The sequence below is a fragment of the Sparus aurata genome, chromosome 9 (genome assembly GCF_900880675.1).
Source record: "Sparus aurata chromosome 9, fSpaAur1.1, whole genome shotgun sequence".
Taxonomy (NCBI): Eukaryota; Metazoa; Chordata; class Actinopteri; order Spariformes; family Sparidae; genus Sparus; species Sparus aurata.
The window spans coordinates 27,852,312-27,868,817 of NC_044195.1; the positions used below are offsets into that span (position 1 = coordinate 27,852,312).

Consider the following 16,506-nt stretch of genomic DNA (forward strand, 5'->3'; position numbering starts at 1 on the left):
TTCCTCCAACACAGCCGGTCGATACTTCAGCTTTAGCATCTTCTGCCTGAGGAACGCTCACTCGCTTTTGTTTTCCACAGAGTATAATTGATATAAACATAAAGAAAAGAAATGAGTCAGTAATTTAAACACCCATAGTCGCGTTGTACTCCCTTTTGCTTTTCTCCAAGGAGTGGAGTAGAGTTTGATAAACCATTGCAACTGTTGGCCTGAGGTGCACTCACTCACTTACTTACTAACCTACTTGTAAGAAAAGTAGATTTATGTGCCTCATTTCTAACTTTTGAACGAGACTCAAAAATAAACATTTCTTACAGTGCATGTATATGTCTTATTTCTCCGGATTGCATTGTCAAAAACACACAATGTCACTCTGAGAATTATTCAGAAAGTCTCTTAAAAAAGCAGAGAAACCTAAACCATCACAAAAGGTTTGTTGTCAATATATATCCACTACAACAGAACACTTTCCCTGCAGCAATCCTTGACCTCAAACTAATACTAATGTTTATTTTCATTTGCATTGATCAGATGACTCACTTTTTTATGTTGTTATGATATTGAATGGCTACTAAATATTACTTTGCAGGGGTGTGTGTGTGCTCAAGCTGGGTTTTTTCAGCTCTCCTCAGGAGACATTTAGTGCTCCGGGACCTCGTGGGACTTTGATAAACGGTCACTGCTGCCTCACTACTTTACCTGATCTCACACTGGGCTTCACTTCAATTTGAGCCATTCAAATAAAGGAAATTACCGTTTACAACAGATGGTCACACAGATTTGAAAGAGGAAATGAATCGAAGCAGCGCTAAGAATTTCTACTAGAAGAGATGATGCTCCCATTAGATCCCCGACTGCAATATGCCAACCCAGAGTATGTGCGACTAACGTTGCAATTTCCTTTAAATTCCAGCGAAGAATCACTTCACATCTGCAAGGTTGCTCAGGCTGCTCTCAGTTGAAGTGAGGTATGGTAATGGCAAGTGTACTAACAGACAGTAGAGATAAAAAAAATAAACAACAAAATATTAACATAAGAGTCACCGCTGAAATCACAATTTGTGTGTAGGCCAGCATAAATGGTTTGCAATAGATGTGTCATAGTGGCAAGAAAAGGCGACCCAAAGTGCAGAACACAGCGAAGGAAAACAGGCAGAATGAAAAAAAAACAAAACAAGAAAATAGAAAACATACAAAAATTTGAACAAGGACAAACTGAACAAGATTAAGAAAGATGGGAAGAACTTGGGGTTGTGGAGCCAAATGTGCACTGCTGGCTGCTTGAACGATGCCAAAAAAATATATGAAAAATTAGGATAATTTTAGGGGGTTGTTTAAAAGCTAATGCTAAACTGAACTGACTGGCTTTGACATACTGTACTTCAGTTCACATCTGAAGAGAATAAAGAGTCATAATAATAGGTTGACAATGCAGGATTCAAAATATATCATAAGCTGTGAATCCCACAGTCTTATAATGTGTGATTTTACCATCTATTTACTTGAAAAAATGTCTAGTAAATGTGGAATATCACGGAAATTACGAAAGATATCATAGTCTCTAAATGAAATCAATAATGTCCTAGTTGAGATTAATATGTTGATGTCTGAATGGAGTTAGTGGGTTGAAAAATGTGGAAGGAGTCAGTGGACAAAAGAAACATGATGGAAGAACAATAAGAAAATGTTGTGCGTAGAAGAACATAGAACACAGAGTCCACACAGACGAACTGACAGGAGAGGTTCAATACTGGAGGCTAATCAGGGGCAGGTGAATCTAATCAGGACAGTCACAAGGGAGGGAGGGTGAGACAAGACAGGAAGTAACACAACGTGACACATGACCTTACAAAATAAAACAGTCATGTTTTGGCTAAAGATACGTGTTTTTGAAGCTCTTTAAACTTTTTTCCCCCTCCTTCTCTATGCACCTTGGAAACAGGTGACGTTGTACCTTCCCTCCCTGCTAAGTGGGCATAATGATGCCAAACCTGTTTTCACTCTCCCTGATTTGAGCAGCGTCTCTCACGTCCCACGCAGAATTAACAGCACACAACAGGGTGAACCCCTCAAACAAATTAAAACCCAGCTTGTGTTATTTATACAGCCTAATAGATAATTTAGCGAATTAACTGAAGCACAAGCCACAAATGACTCTTTGTCGCGGAACGGAAGTAAAAAATGACAGAATTGGAAGCACAGATAACAACATCACCAACACAGTGAACTGAAGGAAGAAGCAGAGCGAATAACTTTCAAATTATGTAAGTTCGATGTAGTTATTTGAGTTTCATGACATGACAACTTTTTAAATTTCTCCTTTGGATGGGAGCGAAAAATAATATTCTGATTTCCATTTTTACAGCTGCAGTGACACACACACACACACACACACACACACACACACACACACACACACACACACACACACACACACACGATAAATAAAAAGCACTGACGAGAGAGAAAAAAAGCTTTAAAGTCAACTTTTGATTTTCATAACAATGACAGGAAGCGATCACATGAGCAGATGAGACTATTTGGAATCAAACGTTGCTCTTTGATAACAGTTAGAAAAGGATTTTATCAGTAAAAAAAGAAATGGGAGGAAAACAGAACTGATGGTCTTGCTCATTCATTTTTGCTAATGTCACTTATTGTGGCTTTTGGGAGAAATTGCAGGCTGCATGAGAATAATTGCATAAAATAAAACTTGCCTCCAGGCAAGATCGGGTCATTGTTTGGAGTCTGTCGGGGTAACAAATGGGGAGTAAAACAATATGTAAATCACTTCTTGGATGTGGTAAACTCCTTAACAAATTCAGGGGCAGAAAAATACGAAACACCAGGGGAGCGGCTCACCAGGACAGAGCGAGGGCCGGTGACAGGAGCTGGAGACAACTGCTATTTGAAACTTAAGAGTACTTTGAAGCTTAAATAACAAGCTGACGGGCTGCTGCTCAGAGCCGGCTTTAGAACCGGGTGCTGAGCCAGGACCTCTGGAGAATCACGTCGGAGTCCGCTCTGATCTGGATGGTAGACGGGATAAAAAAGTTGATTTATCTTCACTGACTGCAGCAGTGGTCAGCAGAAGTGACCTCCATTGATGGGTGTTAACGTACTGTAACGTCGACGGCCGACTGGAGCTGCAGGGTAAATGTACTGAAAAGAAGAGAAGTCGCCACTGCTTGATAACATTTAGCTTACGGCTAATGTACAGCAAAGTAATCTGGCTGTTTCGGGCAGATAAGCAGGTAGTGGAGTAGAAACAACAACCACTGCTGATGATAATAATCTACCTGGCATAAGTGTTTGCAGACGAGGTCATGGTTAAAAGCTTTATTCACTTTAAGTTTAGCCAATTTCTCCATTCAGGAAGTAGAAACAGGCGACCAGGTGCCAAGGGGAAACCCTGGCGCAACATGAAAATGAGACTCCCCTCTTCCAATCCCCCGAAGCACCATCAGTGGCAACACATTTTTCAAGGTTTCATTTAAAAACACACCTAGCACACAATCAAACAGACATGCTGACAGAGGAGAGCCCCCGGGAACTGGCAGGAGCTGCCCTTTAAACTTCTGGCTTTGAGGCAGGAACCAATCGGCTCCCTGGACAATCTACACTCACTCACACACACCTGCAACCAATCACGCACGCACACAGATGACAAAGAGGGGGAATTAAGCACAGAGGCAGTTAAAGCACTCACACACACATTAGAAATGTTTATACCACCTCTGGGGTCAAAATATCTGGTGGTGTGACTCAAGAAGCACGTGTCTGAAGCTGGACGTGAGTGGCAGGCCGCTGCGTGTAGGGAACATTTACAATAGAGGTGATTACCACATGGATTTGCTTTTTTTCGACGATAACACCAGGGAGCTATTTGAGACACAAGGATAAAATCACAGCTCTGCACCTACAGAAAAAGCATTTTTGCCACAGTAGTGAGACGGGCGTTAAAACCACCAGCAGAGCTCAAGTTGATTTCGGCAGGCGCCCACAGACTAAAAGGCAGGAGGCGTCAACCTTCAGCTTCTCATGACAACAGCTGCCCAGGAAGGCTTACAAGGAATGTAATCGTTCGTCATGTTTCTCTCTGCGGGCTGCAGGTTAGTGAGTATAGTCGGTGTTTCGGCGCTCGTTCACGTGCAGTGCAAGCATTGGGAGATCACAGCGGCACAAAAACCCACCGCTGAGCGTGGCTGAATGTCCCTCCAAGTGCAACCGTACCCATTGACGTCAGCGTCTCTCTTCAGTCAATACAACTGTGCATCAATGCCGGTACTCATTCTGTACTTTTAGTTCCCTTCCTTTCACTTCACTCACTCAATTTCATCTGACCTTTTTGTTTTTGTCCCTGGAACGGTTTGCATATTGCTTTTCATGTTAGTTCCAGTTGATGAGCTGAGTAACTGAAAGGCTGTGTGGTAGGGTTAGAGCTGGGCTGGTTACCTTCTAGATACTTGGTAACCCTGCTCTTCAGCGGCTCAGTTAAATGAGCTCGAGGAGGAAAAACATCAGAAGCACACAAAAATGCATCTACTCTAATCTTTCCTCGTGCGCGAACAAAATAATTAATTTCCAACATATTTACAGCACACTGTCATGGGACTGACAGCAGGTGCAGCAGGTTGACGTGTTTGTTCCTCAACGATCCAGTAAAAATGGAAGAAGTGACAGACAAGTGTAATTAACAAGACACCGTCTCACATGCATTTCTCAGCTTGCTTCCCACAAATAATTGGCTCATACTGTGCTACTGATTCTGCCTCCTGACCTATGCGTGGGGTGAACAGACTGCAACACCCTGACACGTTCTCCAGAGATTGCTGTTAGGATCCAGAATCCATAGTTCCATCGACGACTACAAGCTGTCCTGGTCCTGAGGCAGCAAACAGAGCCAACATATACCGACACATTGATATACTCAATGTTCTCAATGACACCTTTAACAGTTGGTTCTTATGAAGGATTTGTTTGTTTTTTATTAAAGAAAACAACACTTCTCATTTAAACTAAATCATCATTTTTTTTGGACTCAACCACCCATGAAACATTTCTCCAAGCGTCAATTAATGCTTTGCTTTTGGAGCGATTTTTGTTGGGAGACCACTGAGAGAAACAGCCGTGTTGAATGTCCTCGATGTCCTTGAGATGTTGAAGGCTGAACTGTTTAGAAAAGCTTTATATGTTGAAAAAAAACAAACTTAATTTGCTTAGTTGGACCCTCATCTGGTTTCAGTGCTCTAAAGAGGGTGTGTCCAAAGAATCTCAGGTTATATATTTTCAGAGCTGGCTCAAACATTTTTAGTTTCGCTGTCTGACAGTTTGACAGTTTGAGTGACTTTTCTGTTCCGGTTCAATCTTCTCTGTTGTTTCTGATCAGATTTAATAGCTTGCAGTGGACTGGGTTATTCTGCCACCCAGCGCATCGGCCTGGCCATTTAGAGAACAGATCAAATCGGGACATTCCCTTAATTGAGTAGCAATTTCCTCAAACAAAGAAATCAATCCTGTTCCATTGCTATGCCTTTGATTATAGTTGGTAGAATGAGCTAATGATAGTGAACCTGATTTAAGGTATTAGTACTTTTATTAGGAATGACAGTTTAAAGATTTATAGGGTCCAAATTATAATCCTTCCATGGGAGCTAAAGACCTATGATGGTGATATGTCAGACATAGTCTTAGACTTGCGTGTTCAAGGCTATAAGTGTGTCAAACAATTGCCGTAAGAAAGAAATGTAACCTCTCTTTCAGAGAACGACACGGAACATTTCCCCTAATTAAAAATCCAATAAAGCAATCTCTGGGTCTTTTCTTTCACCCTATCCATTGTGTCTGTGCATAACATGAACATCAACGGAGAAGTGACAGACTGCACACAGTGTACAGAACAATGCATTAATGGCTACAGCAGCAAGTGGGACCGGAAGATTCGATTGGCCTTTTATTCCCACGGAGCAATTTAAAAACCTTTCTAGCTAATTTGTATGATTTCTGTACTGCCTATGGATTGAACAGACCACGGGAAGAAAGAACTAAAAGGGAAATCCAGGTACTTTTGCTTGGTGTGCGACGGAAGCCGAGGCATCAATATGGTGTATTAACAGTTACATTTTTCATACATATTACTGAGTGGCGTTTTTAGGTGGGGAAAATTACACTGCTTTATATCGCTCAAAAAATAAGATATTCTTTTATTCCTTGTAATTCAATGTGGTACGGAACTTTGCTCACATGCCGAAGGACAGCAGGGGAGAGAGTGCGTTTGGCACAAATACATTTGAAATGAATGCGCTTGGGGAGAACTGGAGGAATAAGTGAGGATTCTCATAAATATATAAAAATAATTTGTCACTATTCATCATCCGTGGCTCTGATGTTGAAGTCCCGTGGCTGCAAAGTCAGTTCCCTCTCACTTAAATGCCGGCCCAGCATATTGAGCCTTTGCTGTCCCATTGTGTTGCAAGTTTTCGCTGACTTTAAAGTCAGCGAGCGTTTCTCTCTTTGTTCCCCCGCAGCCAGTATCACTGCACAGTGAAACTCTGGCTTTAAGAGCACAAAAAAGTTTATTAGCGATAAGACGGTGTGAAACGGTTGCTTTTCTCTCAGCTCCACGAGGCCCTGTTCCCCGATATGATCAGTGTGATATTGTCTGGTTCATTGCTAATTTCAGTCCAGGATAACAAATAATCTTACATAAATAAAAACACTGTTTCATTTGTCGCTTCAGTGAAATGGTGTCACATTGTTGTGCGTGGGATGTCAGAGTTAACACAGCTGCTCAGTCAGTGAGGGTGACAACAGGTTTACCGCAGTAAATGACATTCAATTAAATTAGGTGTTAAACGTGTATGCCCATTAGCAAATAATGATGCAGTCCTCCACTTATGCAATGTAGTGTGACGTAAGTTCAATTTACAAACCTTTTGCTTTCCCAACCAAGGGCTTTTAAAGAGGTGCTGATAACTGCCAACAGACTAAAAAGTGAAAAAAAAGTTACGGGCCTTGTACAAAATGAAGGATAATGGATGATCACAATTCAGACAGAAGGGTGACTGGGTCTACTATCATGTTCCCTTGGTTATATTTTTGCCTCTGGTTCAGTGACATCTTAGCTAATAAATGGCACTTTTATTTTAATAACTCGCTTTTAAATTTTCATGGTGCCAGTCAACCTCATCTACCCTTGATATGTGGTGGCAGCCCGACAGATGGACAGTTTTTGAAAATGGCTGCTCAGCCTGTGAGATGATGATATTGCATGTCTCATTCATAACTGCTGCTGTATTGTTGACTCTTCACAGACAGGTCCATTTTTTACATTTCTAATGGGACAGTTGGCGGCTTTGAGTCTTTGTGTTGCCCTGCGAGCTGAGAGAAAAAAAGAAAAAAAGAAAAAGCAAGCCAGAAATTCATTACTGCACTTTGGCTGCTCAGTGACTGCAGCTTTGCCCAGACTGCAGTTATCTGTGGGCTACTGAACTCATCATCGCACTCTCTGCCAAACAAAGAAAGCTAACAGCCAAAATTATAGGGCTACTTCAAGCTGAAGCTGGTGAGAGCGCCACCGCTACCCTAATAAACACAAATTAAACCTCCTGCTAAAACTTACATAACAAGAGTAGTTGTGCTCTACAAATAAAGCTTTTCCCTCAAATAAAACATGCATTTTGTGAGTTGTGCCCATCCATCAGCAGAAAATGCGGTGAAGGGTCATCTCTCCGGCGATGTAGCAGAAACAGTTTGTCTCGCTTCAGGACAAGATCACGGTTGACCCAACCATCATCAGACATCTTTGCTGTTTTTTGAGTGTGGACCTACAAAGCCATTCTGCCTCCATGCATTTTCTCGTGAGTAAAATCGTGTTGTTCTGGCCAGCTAGGTGGTTATCTCCTCTTTCTCCCCGCCAGTCACCTTAAAAAAGGAAGAGGAAGTGGTCTTGAATCTAGTAGGCGTGCCCTCTAACCCCCTCACATCACCCTATCATGGAACTGTCAAACCAGTCCAATATGACCAGACCATTAAACTCTTCCCAGATCGCCTAAGGGCTATTGTTACTGTCAGTGCTGTCTTGTCACTGGTGGAAATGATTTTGGGTTTCTCCTGACCATGTCCTTGTGACATTTTCCATGCCTGAGAACAGAAAGCTTCAACAATCTTTTCTGTCACCGGTTATCTCCCTTCACCCTGTCCTCCTCTAATTTGTTCAACTTCTTGTCCTGCCTAGACACATTTGGGTCCAATCAGGCCCACTTGGGACACACAAACCTACACAATTCACTACCAATGAAATGTTGACTGAGCTGCTAATTACACACTATTAAAAACTATTATTAATGAATACATGGATGAATAAATCAATAATGAAGGCAATCAATACATTAATCGGGAACATTGTATACCAAATAAAGCAGTACATGATTCCGTAAAGACCGCCAGGATGAAAACTGCAATGCTAACAGGAAACAAAGCTACGTGAGGTCTACAGCGTCAACCCCAGTTGCAGGAAACCGGACATTTTTACCTGGTAGTTCAGCTGCAAAGGGAAAAGATTGTACGGGAGGGACGGTTAAAGTGGAGGATCGCTGCAGACACTGTGGAGTCGACCCCCTGGAGTGCAATCGGTCTCAGTGGCTCGGCGTGGTCTTTCTCTCTTAGCAGGCAGCAGGATGATTAAATATTCTCATACACCCACTTGACTGGGTTGTGAATGGAAACGATTAGATATTTCTTTGAATTCACGTCATTGCACTTCTAAGTTTGGCATCGATGGCTCAAACTGAGGCAGGTTTTGTCTGGACAGGAAGCAGTGCAATCAGCACTTCTTAGATGTAATCACCTCATCCATTTGGCTCAGTGGTCCAACTGAGTTCGGGCTGAGAGGGGCGGCAGCAGACTGGGATCAGAGCTTTCATGTTATCAACATTCTGTCAAAAGGCTGTCAAGTGTTCTTGCCTCTGCTGCGTCCCTGCTGGGTAAATGGCCAGTGTGAACTTTTTGATTTCTGTTCATTCCTGTGCGTACAGTTCTCAAGATCATCATAGTTTCTCACAAAACAAATATGTAATAAATGGATAATAAGCCATAAAGATAAACCTATTAGAGTGGAAACAGAATAATGTACTTATAGCTTGCTAGCATACAGCATGTGTCCACATACTTCTGGAAACAAAATGCACACATCAGTGACAAAGTGACTTTTTTTGCCATTATACCCCTTTTTTTCCCCACATTACTCCTGATTCAGAGCAGTAAACTGTAACTCCCTCTGGTACTGTCCTCCTGTGAATTCATCATTGATCCAACAATAAAGACCAAGAAATGCTTTTCTGTTGACGTTGATTTTCAAGGACAACCTACAGTGGGTGTTGCTACACATTCAACTCCTGACAACGCACTTCCTGGCAAAACACATCCTCATTCATGAACATTTGAATAGCTTGATTGCTAGTGACTTTCAAGACAACAAAAATCACTGTTCACAAAATAACAGGCGTATCGGATCTCTGTCGTACATCTGCGGTTTGGTTAGGTTCAGTGAAACACCGTGGTTTGGCTTATGCCCGTCAAATGAAGAGAAGTTATCTTCATAGCTTTTGTTAGGTATTGTAATTTCAAAGGACACACTGCTCAAAAAACATCACTTTTTTCATACTGTCCACTTTATTTTACGGTTGCTCCTATCTCTGCTCTGATTGGTCGGCTCACACGTGCCTGACCCAGCACTGCTAACCACAACAGAATCAATTCTTACGTGCAAAACTAGCTGCAAGGCATTCATATTGCAAATGTGCGACACAATGACAGAAAATCACAGCACTAAAGACGGAACTACTGACGAGGTGTTCAGGAGCGGTGTTTTCTGTGGGAGAGAGGAACTTCTGTTGGTGCGGACTCAGACCTTTATAACTTTCAAGTTCTTTTACATGCACAAGAACCTTTATAAAACACTTAAAGAAAGGAAAACACAATGAAGCATTAAAGGTCTCCTACCTACAATGTGTCACAGAAAAGTCAGGTTCTGTCAGCATCACAATGTTGGTTATTTATTAGCTAAGTGTCTAAACAGCAACCTCACACACTTAATATACTGTTTTGTTTATGAAAGCAGACAAACCTTTTCACCCACAGATGCAGTTTATATTTCACATGAAACAAAGGCATTTCTGCTTTGAGGGTTTTACTTTAGCCGGTTATCAAAATATGAATAAAAGATGACAAAGGTATATGAAAGATAGAGGAAATATTCACCACGTCTTAACTGACACATGGGATCTACATCTTGTCTGCCAAACAAGTGTAAAATTATGTAAAAAAAACAAAAAAAACAACCCCAGCTTTGATTAAAAAGTTACAATCATTGATCATTAGAGAAAAAAACGCCTCTGTATTTCTGGTTCTGCAACAGTCATTCTTTGTATATACATTCAGTAATCACCACCTATGTCCATCACTATTCCGAGCACAGGGGATTCACAGGAAAGCAAAACAGCATGTAATCTAATTCAAAAACAGCCTCAGTGTGTTTATGGTTCACTCCCTTTACACCGTGTCAGCGCCGTGCATCTAATGTAAATGACACATCCTGCTGGCTGCTTTACATTCAGAGTGTTCAGCTGGCAAACGTGCTGCTTTTTATTGTCAAGCAGCCACAAGAACACAGTGTGTTTGTCCCTGCTGTTACTGCTGGCTGCAGTTCATGAAAAGCTCGTCTACAAAGCAAGACAATTAACAATTATCATTTGCAGTTTTACAACAGTTTCTTATTCATAAAGTGTCTTTTAGGAATCGATCTTTCTACTTTTGAAACTTTAATTACTTCACAGGCAAGTTAATGTGATATGATACCTACATTGACGTGTGTAACTCTTCCTTTTGCATCCCCAGTAAGGGCGATGAGAGCAAACAGTCGCCGTGGATGAAACACTCTCAAAATAAACATGTGATTCACGCCAACAATCTGCGGTATAATTGTGCGCTACAATCTAATGTGTGATGATTATCCATCACACCATATTCACAAAGACTGATGATGATGATGATGATGATGATGATGATGATGATGAACGATCAGACCGTCCAGAATGGAACAAGATAAAAATAACGAACACGATTAAACGAGCATGTGGATGTGATTGCATAAAAACATTCAGCTATATGTTCCTAGGGGTTTACTTTTTCGTCTGCAGTATTAAGAACATTTACATCCACTGAGGAATTGTTAAGGATGGTTCTGCTGTTATTAAGAGTCAAGTCTCCGTTCGCTTCAGGAACCAGCTGGGTGTCTTTTTTGTTTTCACTTTTATAGCTGATCCCAAAAAGACTGCAGATTTTCTGCAGCATCAGGTCGACAATCTCCTCTTCGTCCGACGGCTGAGTGAGAGAAGAGATGACAAAACCCTTTTTAGACACCAAAACATAACAATGTGGCTGATTTGCCAAAACTGGGACCATTTGACTACGTTAATAACATTCATATAGTAATAGTATGTCATACATTGCGAACAATATGTTTAACCGGACGTCGCTAATCTGACCACAAAGCAAGACCCCAGGAAGACTGCAAGTCTTTGATGCCAACTTTCGTAGTGGCCAAAATGTGTCATTACAACACGCAGCCCAAAAACACTTTTTCCCAAAAGCTCATATTGTGAAAAAAGAGTCTGTAAAACTGTTTTTTGAGCGTCACAACCCCCTCAAAATGACTCGTTTGACTTTAATAATTTGAGCCATTCAGTCTGATAAAATTTGGAAAGTCTAGAGGAGCTGCAAGATAAATCATTATGTCTATCTTTAGGAATGAATGGAACTATCCCTTCAACACTGTATTGAGGTCCCCCTCCAGTGTATTTTGGTATATTTATGATATTTTCATATTTTCATGCAATGTGGATAAGCCACATTCCTCCTTTCCACCAGTGAGACCTGGGGTTAATTTGGCTAACTATACAATAAGTGACATCACAAGTCCCACTACACTTACATGTAATAACAACAAAGGTGATAAGTGTCCTAAATAGAAACAACAAAGTTAAAATATAGCAGTAAATGTATTTATCCTGGTTCATACGAAGAACAGCTCTAAAACAGTTTTAGGCCTATAGTTTTACAGACATTCGCATAAATAACATTCTCAGTGTTTGAACTGGCTTGACCAGCTGTGATGTAGGCTGATGTTGTAGGTGTGGAATTTGTTTTTTTATCACAAAAACAACCTCACACAATCTAAAGTTTTTCTCTGCAGTAGCGAGATAGACGGGCGGGTTTGGGGGGCGAGAGAGCTACCATCCTGACACACAATTATTTCAAGGTCAGGCTTCAGCAGCTCTTTTGTTGGCCGTGTCCTCCCCAGTGATTGAACCATCCCGGCACAGGATATTGAAAAACACTTGAAAGTTATCGAGTCGGGTGAATTGTTCTGTCAAACTGAGCCGGGACTGACGAGGCCCTGCACTTAGTAGCAGCTCTGCATAGTGTGAGGAAGCATAATGAGCAGGTAAAGGTGTCTTTCCTTTGAGATTCTAAGGAAATGTATCACTTCAGCCTTGTACCTTCTGCCATTGTGAGATGTTAAGAGGGCATAATGAGGCATCTTGCAGTTAAATCAAGCAAAGTTGTGAAGCTGGAACATGCATTATAGAAAACCACTCGTCTTTGAAAAGAGTCAAATATAACCCAGTCTCTCTCTGTGCCTTCACTGATGGAAAGGCTGTTCATATTAAAGCCACGTGAGGTTCTGATGCTTTCATCATCAATACCTTTATGAAAATATGGCAGCCTTATGTAGCTATTTTATGGTATTTTTTTTAATTTACTGTACTTTTAACTAGCTGTCTTTTTCTTTTTTCTATATTCTGTTTTCAGTCTTTTCCTAACTACAGTTTAGAGTAACTGTACCTGAGTATTCACAATTTCTGTTACTTTATACTTCCACTTCATGACACGCTGTATTTCCTGTCATCAAACTGGCCTCTATCTTCTCGGAGAACTCCTTGAGCTGTTTCGTGGGAACTTTATGTACCATTTACCAGATAATTACTTTTGATACTTTCAAAGTGCATTTAATATCAGATACTTTTAGGTATTTATACAACACTGTATTTGTTGTGCCACGTCGTTGTACATTATGTTGTTAGTGTACGATTGTATCATCCTGGGGTCTTCATCTGTTAAAATAGATAAATAAAAAAAACACTTGATCAGTTGCCTAGAATAATGTCATGTCTTAGATATTACCTTGTGATGTATTTGCTCCTGGTTGAATGCGACGAGAATCACTGAGATGAGGAGATTGAGCACCACAAACGTCATGAACACAATGCAGGAGCCAAAAAGTAACCAACCAAGCGAGGGGTAGAGGTCCAGAACCTGCAAACAGACAGACGGTGATATTAGTTTGAGCTGACACCGAGATACAATGGAAGTCTTTAGATTCTGTAGAATGTCTTGGTGATTAGCCCAGAAAATTTCACATTAAAGTGTTTTACACTATAACATACCTCGTTATAGTTAAAGATGCCAATCTGCAAACTGATGATGGTGAGGAGAGAATCTGCAAATGTTCTATAGGAGGAAAGCTTCCAGCCATAAATCACGTTGCTCTATAGGAGATGATTAAAAAGATAATGTTGGAACTAAATGATTGAGGTGATCCATTAGAATTTCACACTCTCCACACAGTACATTCCAACCATAGAGAATATGAACTGTTAATTAGAAGATTCAATTTCATGAATATATTAAAGACAACCTCCCACAGCACCGCCGCCATCTGTGCTCAATAACCGTCAATAACACACACACACAAAGGAAAGATCGGTAAGTTCTGAGGATGTGTTAGAGGATCGCTGCACTCAACCGCTTGCGGTGAAATTTCTTTCTTTCGGAAAAATGTTGACTTTATAAAAGACTTAATGTAATTGACAGCGCTCTGACAGTTTAATTTTAAATGTCTGTACCGTTAAGGATTCCTTGTCTGGGAAAGGTAAAAAGGTTTACTTGTTTAACAATCCCTGCTACTTTCCTCTCCCTGTTGAATTAAATTGAATGAAGTCTTATTTTAAAATGTATTCACTTTTCTAAGTTGAACCACAACCCCCGGAGACACAGGAGAACTGCGTAATTTATATTTCAAGGAAAACACAAAACAAAAATGTAATTTTTTCAGCCATTGCTGCTCGATGGTCTTGGTTAAAAAAAAGGCAGAGATATTCACCGTGATGGAATATGCCAAGAACATGATCAGTATGATCAACAGGAAGCCAGATATGTCACTCCAGGCCCGCTGCAGTGTGGCAGTGATCATGTTCATCTTGGGGTTCAGTCTGAGAAGGTGCCACATTTTGATGGTGGAGAGCAGGACCAGGAAGGCGATCAGGTACTGGAGCGTCGAGTCTGCTTTGGCCGTCTCATAAAAACTGGCAAATCTACAAGAAAACAGTGAAGATGTGAACAATTGCAGATACGAGCAATAGAGTGACACTGTAAAATAGTTAAATGATTACGTAAGGAGTTTAGAGCAAACATAAATACACCAAGACTAAGCGTTAGACATGGACACGGGAAGTTGGGGTGCTGCGGATCAAACCATTAATTAATTTTTAAAAAATGTGTGATGCAGATTTGTAGCAGCAAGAAAGACACACAGGCACATCTGCCTTATATAAGATTGTCTCCCCATAAAACCACTGTATCCTTACAATGCCGCATTACTGTAATCCGTGAGGCTGTTTATCCTGACATGTACTGATATCTGTCTTTGGTGATCAGCTCACAAGTGAACAGCTCCGAATCGGTCAGTTCACGCCTGATATTAACATGCATCTGCTCTTCGGGTGACCACTTTGTGATCAGATCTTGCCTCTCAACCGCGCTCTAGATATCACTTGTACTTTACACAAGGAAGAAAATAACCTCAATGTCTGCTGTCATCTGCCGAATTTACAAGAGGGCCCAAATAGTTAATTAATTAATTAATTAATTATAATTTCTAATAGACAACATTTCATGAGGATTATTAAGTTTCTCTGAACAAGACAACTCACAAAATTGAGTGATTTTATAAGGGAGTCTGGGGAATTCCTCTCCCTCTTCATCTCCGTGCTGTTGTTAATTGTCTAACGGCTGTGGCTGTTTTGACTCATACTATTTTGGTGTTCACATTTGCAACCTGCAACCCTTTTTTATAACCTCATAATACAGAATGACGTATCAGCACCCCCAACTGTGACCGCCTTCTTAGCTCCTGGTGCTAGATGCTCAGCTGATGGACTCCTGTGTGTACATAATGTCATGGCAATCTATCCAATCTCTTATATGCCAACCAATATAACTCGAGTCAGGGGATTACCCAATGATTAATTATGATTAGATTCATGTGATTAAATTTGCTTTAAATCACTGGAGACTGTGGAAGTCGGTTCAAAATACCAAACTACTCAGTCTGAGAGTTATTTTGGTTGGACAGAAGACGGACTCACATTGCTCCATGAAGCTAAAATGGCTAACAAGAAAACTGCAAAGTCATGCCTTGGGATTTTAATTCTTGAAGTTAATAAAAATATGGTTTGTCACATAAAACATGAGCAAGAACTGTGACAAGAAACAAGCTGCCCAATTGTTTTTCTGCTCTGATTTGAGGCAAAAAAAAACAAGGAGGAAAAAGAATACAATAAAGGTGACAGAGTTGGATGTTAATAAATATATAAATTGATATATTTTTGCAATGAACCATATAGGTGTCTGCTTGCACTGTGGTTCATCAAGGAGGACAAGGTTTATAATGGTTTCAGTGTCTATCTCTCATTAGCTGCAGCTGAGCCAACCAAATATTTAACCTGCTTGATTCGTGTTTTGAGCTCTTGGCAAGCGCATGCAAAAGTTCAGCCAATTGCAATTGTGACTTACTGAGGTGAGGCACCATTTTGCAGTATTGGAGACGGAAAAATAAGGTTGAAATCTTGTAGTGTGAGCTGAGCATAAAATGTACATCACATCTTCTTGACTTTGGAACATGTTAACTTGATAGTTGTATTTCATTCCCCTCAAACTAAGGATGAAACATGAGGTTACTAATAAGTATATGTTAGTCTCACTGGTCTTTGTGGTCGTGGTAGTAGGTCATATCCCGGTCCCCAATCACGGCCCTTTTGATATGAAAAGCCAAGGCGCTCCAGCTCAGTAGGATGATGGTCAACTCCAGAAGGTTCCACTTACACCTGAAGTAAGCCCACCGCTGCTGCTTCAATAATTTACCCTTCCAGGGAAAAAAAAAATGAAATAATTGGCAAACAAACAAGAGAGGAGCCATTAACACAAGTCAAAATAAACCAGGGTCCTACTTTTCAATGTTTTTGTGTCCAAGTGAGCAACAGGCCCAATTTTTTAAATTGGTCCAGTAACAAGTGAGACCACTGCCAGTCCACTCAGAGTGTCTGTTTCTGCTACTGACAGGCACAGATTGGTATTTTAAGTTTGCCACAACATAATGGAAAGGAT

At 40.7% G+C, this 16,506-nt stretch overlaps 1 protein-coding gene across 1 annotated transcript in view; it reads right to left on the reverse strand.

Annotated features, from left to right (window-relative positions):
* Nucleotides 1-10,039: 10,039 nt before the first annotated feature.
* Nucleotides 10,040-16,506, reverse strand: part of LOC115588715 (polycystic kidney disease protein 1-like 2) — a 41,674-nt gene continuing 35,207 nt past the window's right edge. The window contains exons 36-40 of the mRNA XM_030429489.1: nt 16,104-16,264; nt 14,225-14,435; nt 13,509-13,610; nt 13,246-13,377; nt 10,040-11,382 (exon numbers count right to left, since the gene is read on the reverse strand). Of these exons, the coding sequence (XP_030285349.1) occupies nt 11,173-11,382; nt 13,246-13,377; nt 13,509-13,610; nt 14,225-14,435; nt 16,104-16,264 (816 nt within the window). The 3' untranslated portion in view covers nt 10,040-11,172. The remainder of the gene's footprint in view (nt 11,383-13,245; nt 13,378-13,508; nt 13,611-14,224; nt 14,436-16,103; nt 16,265-16,506) is intronic.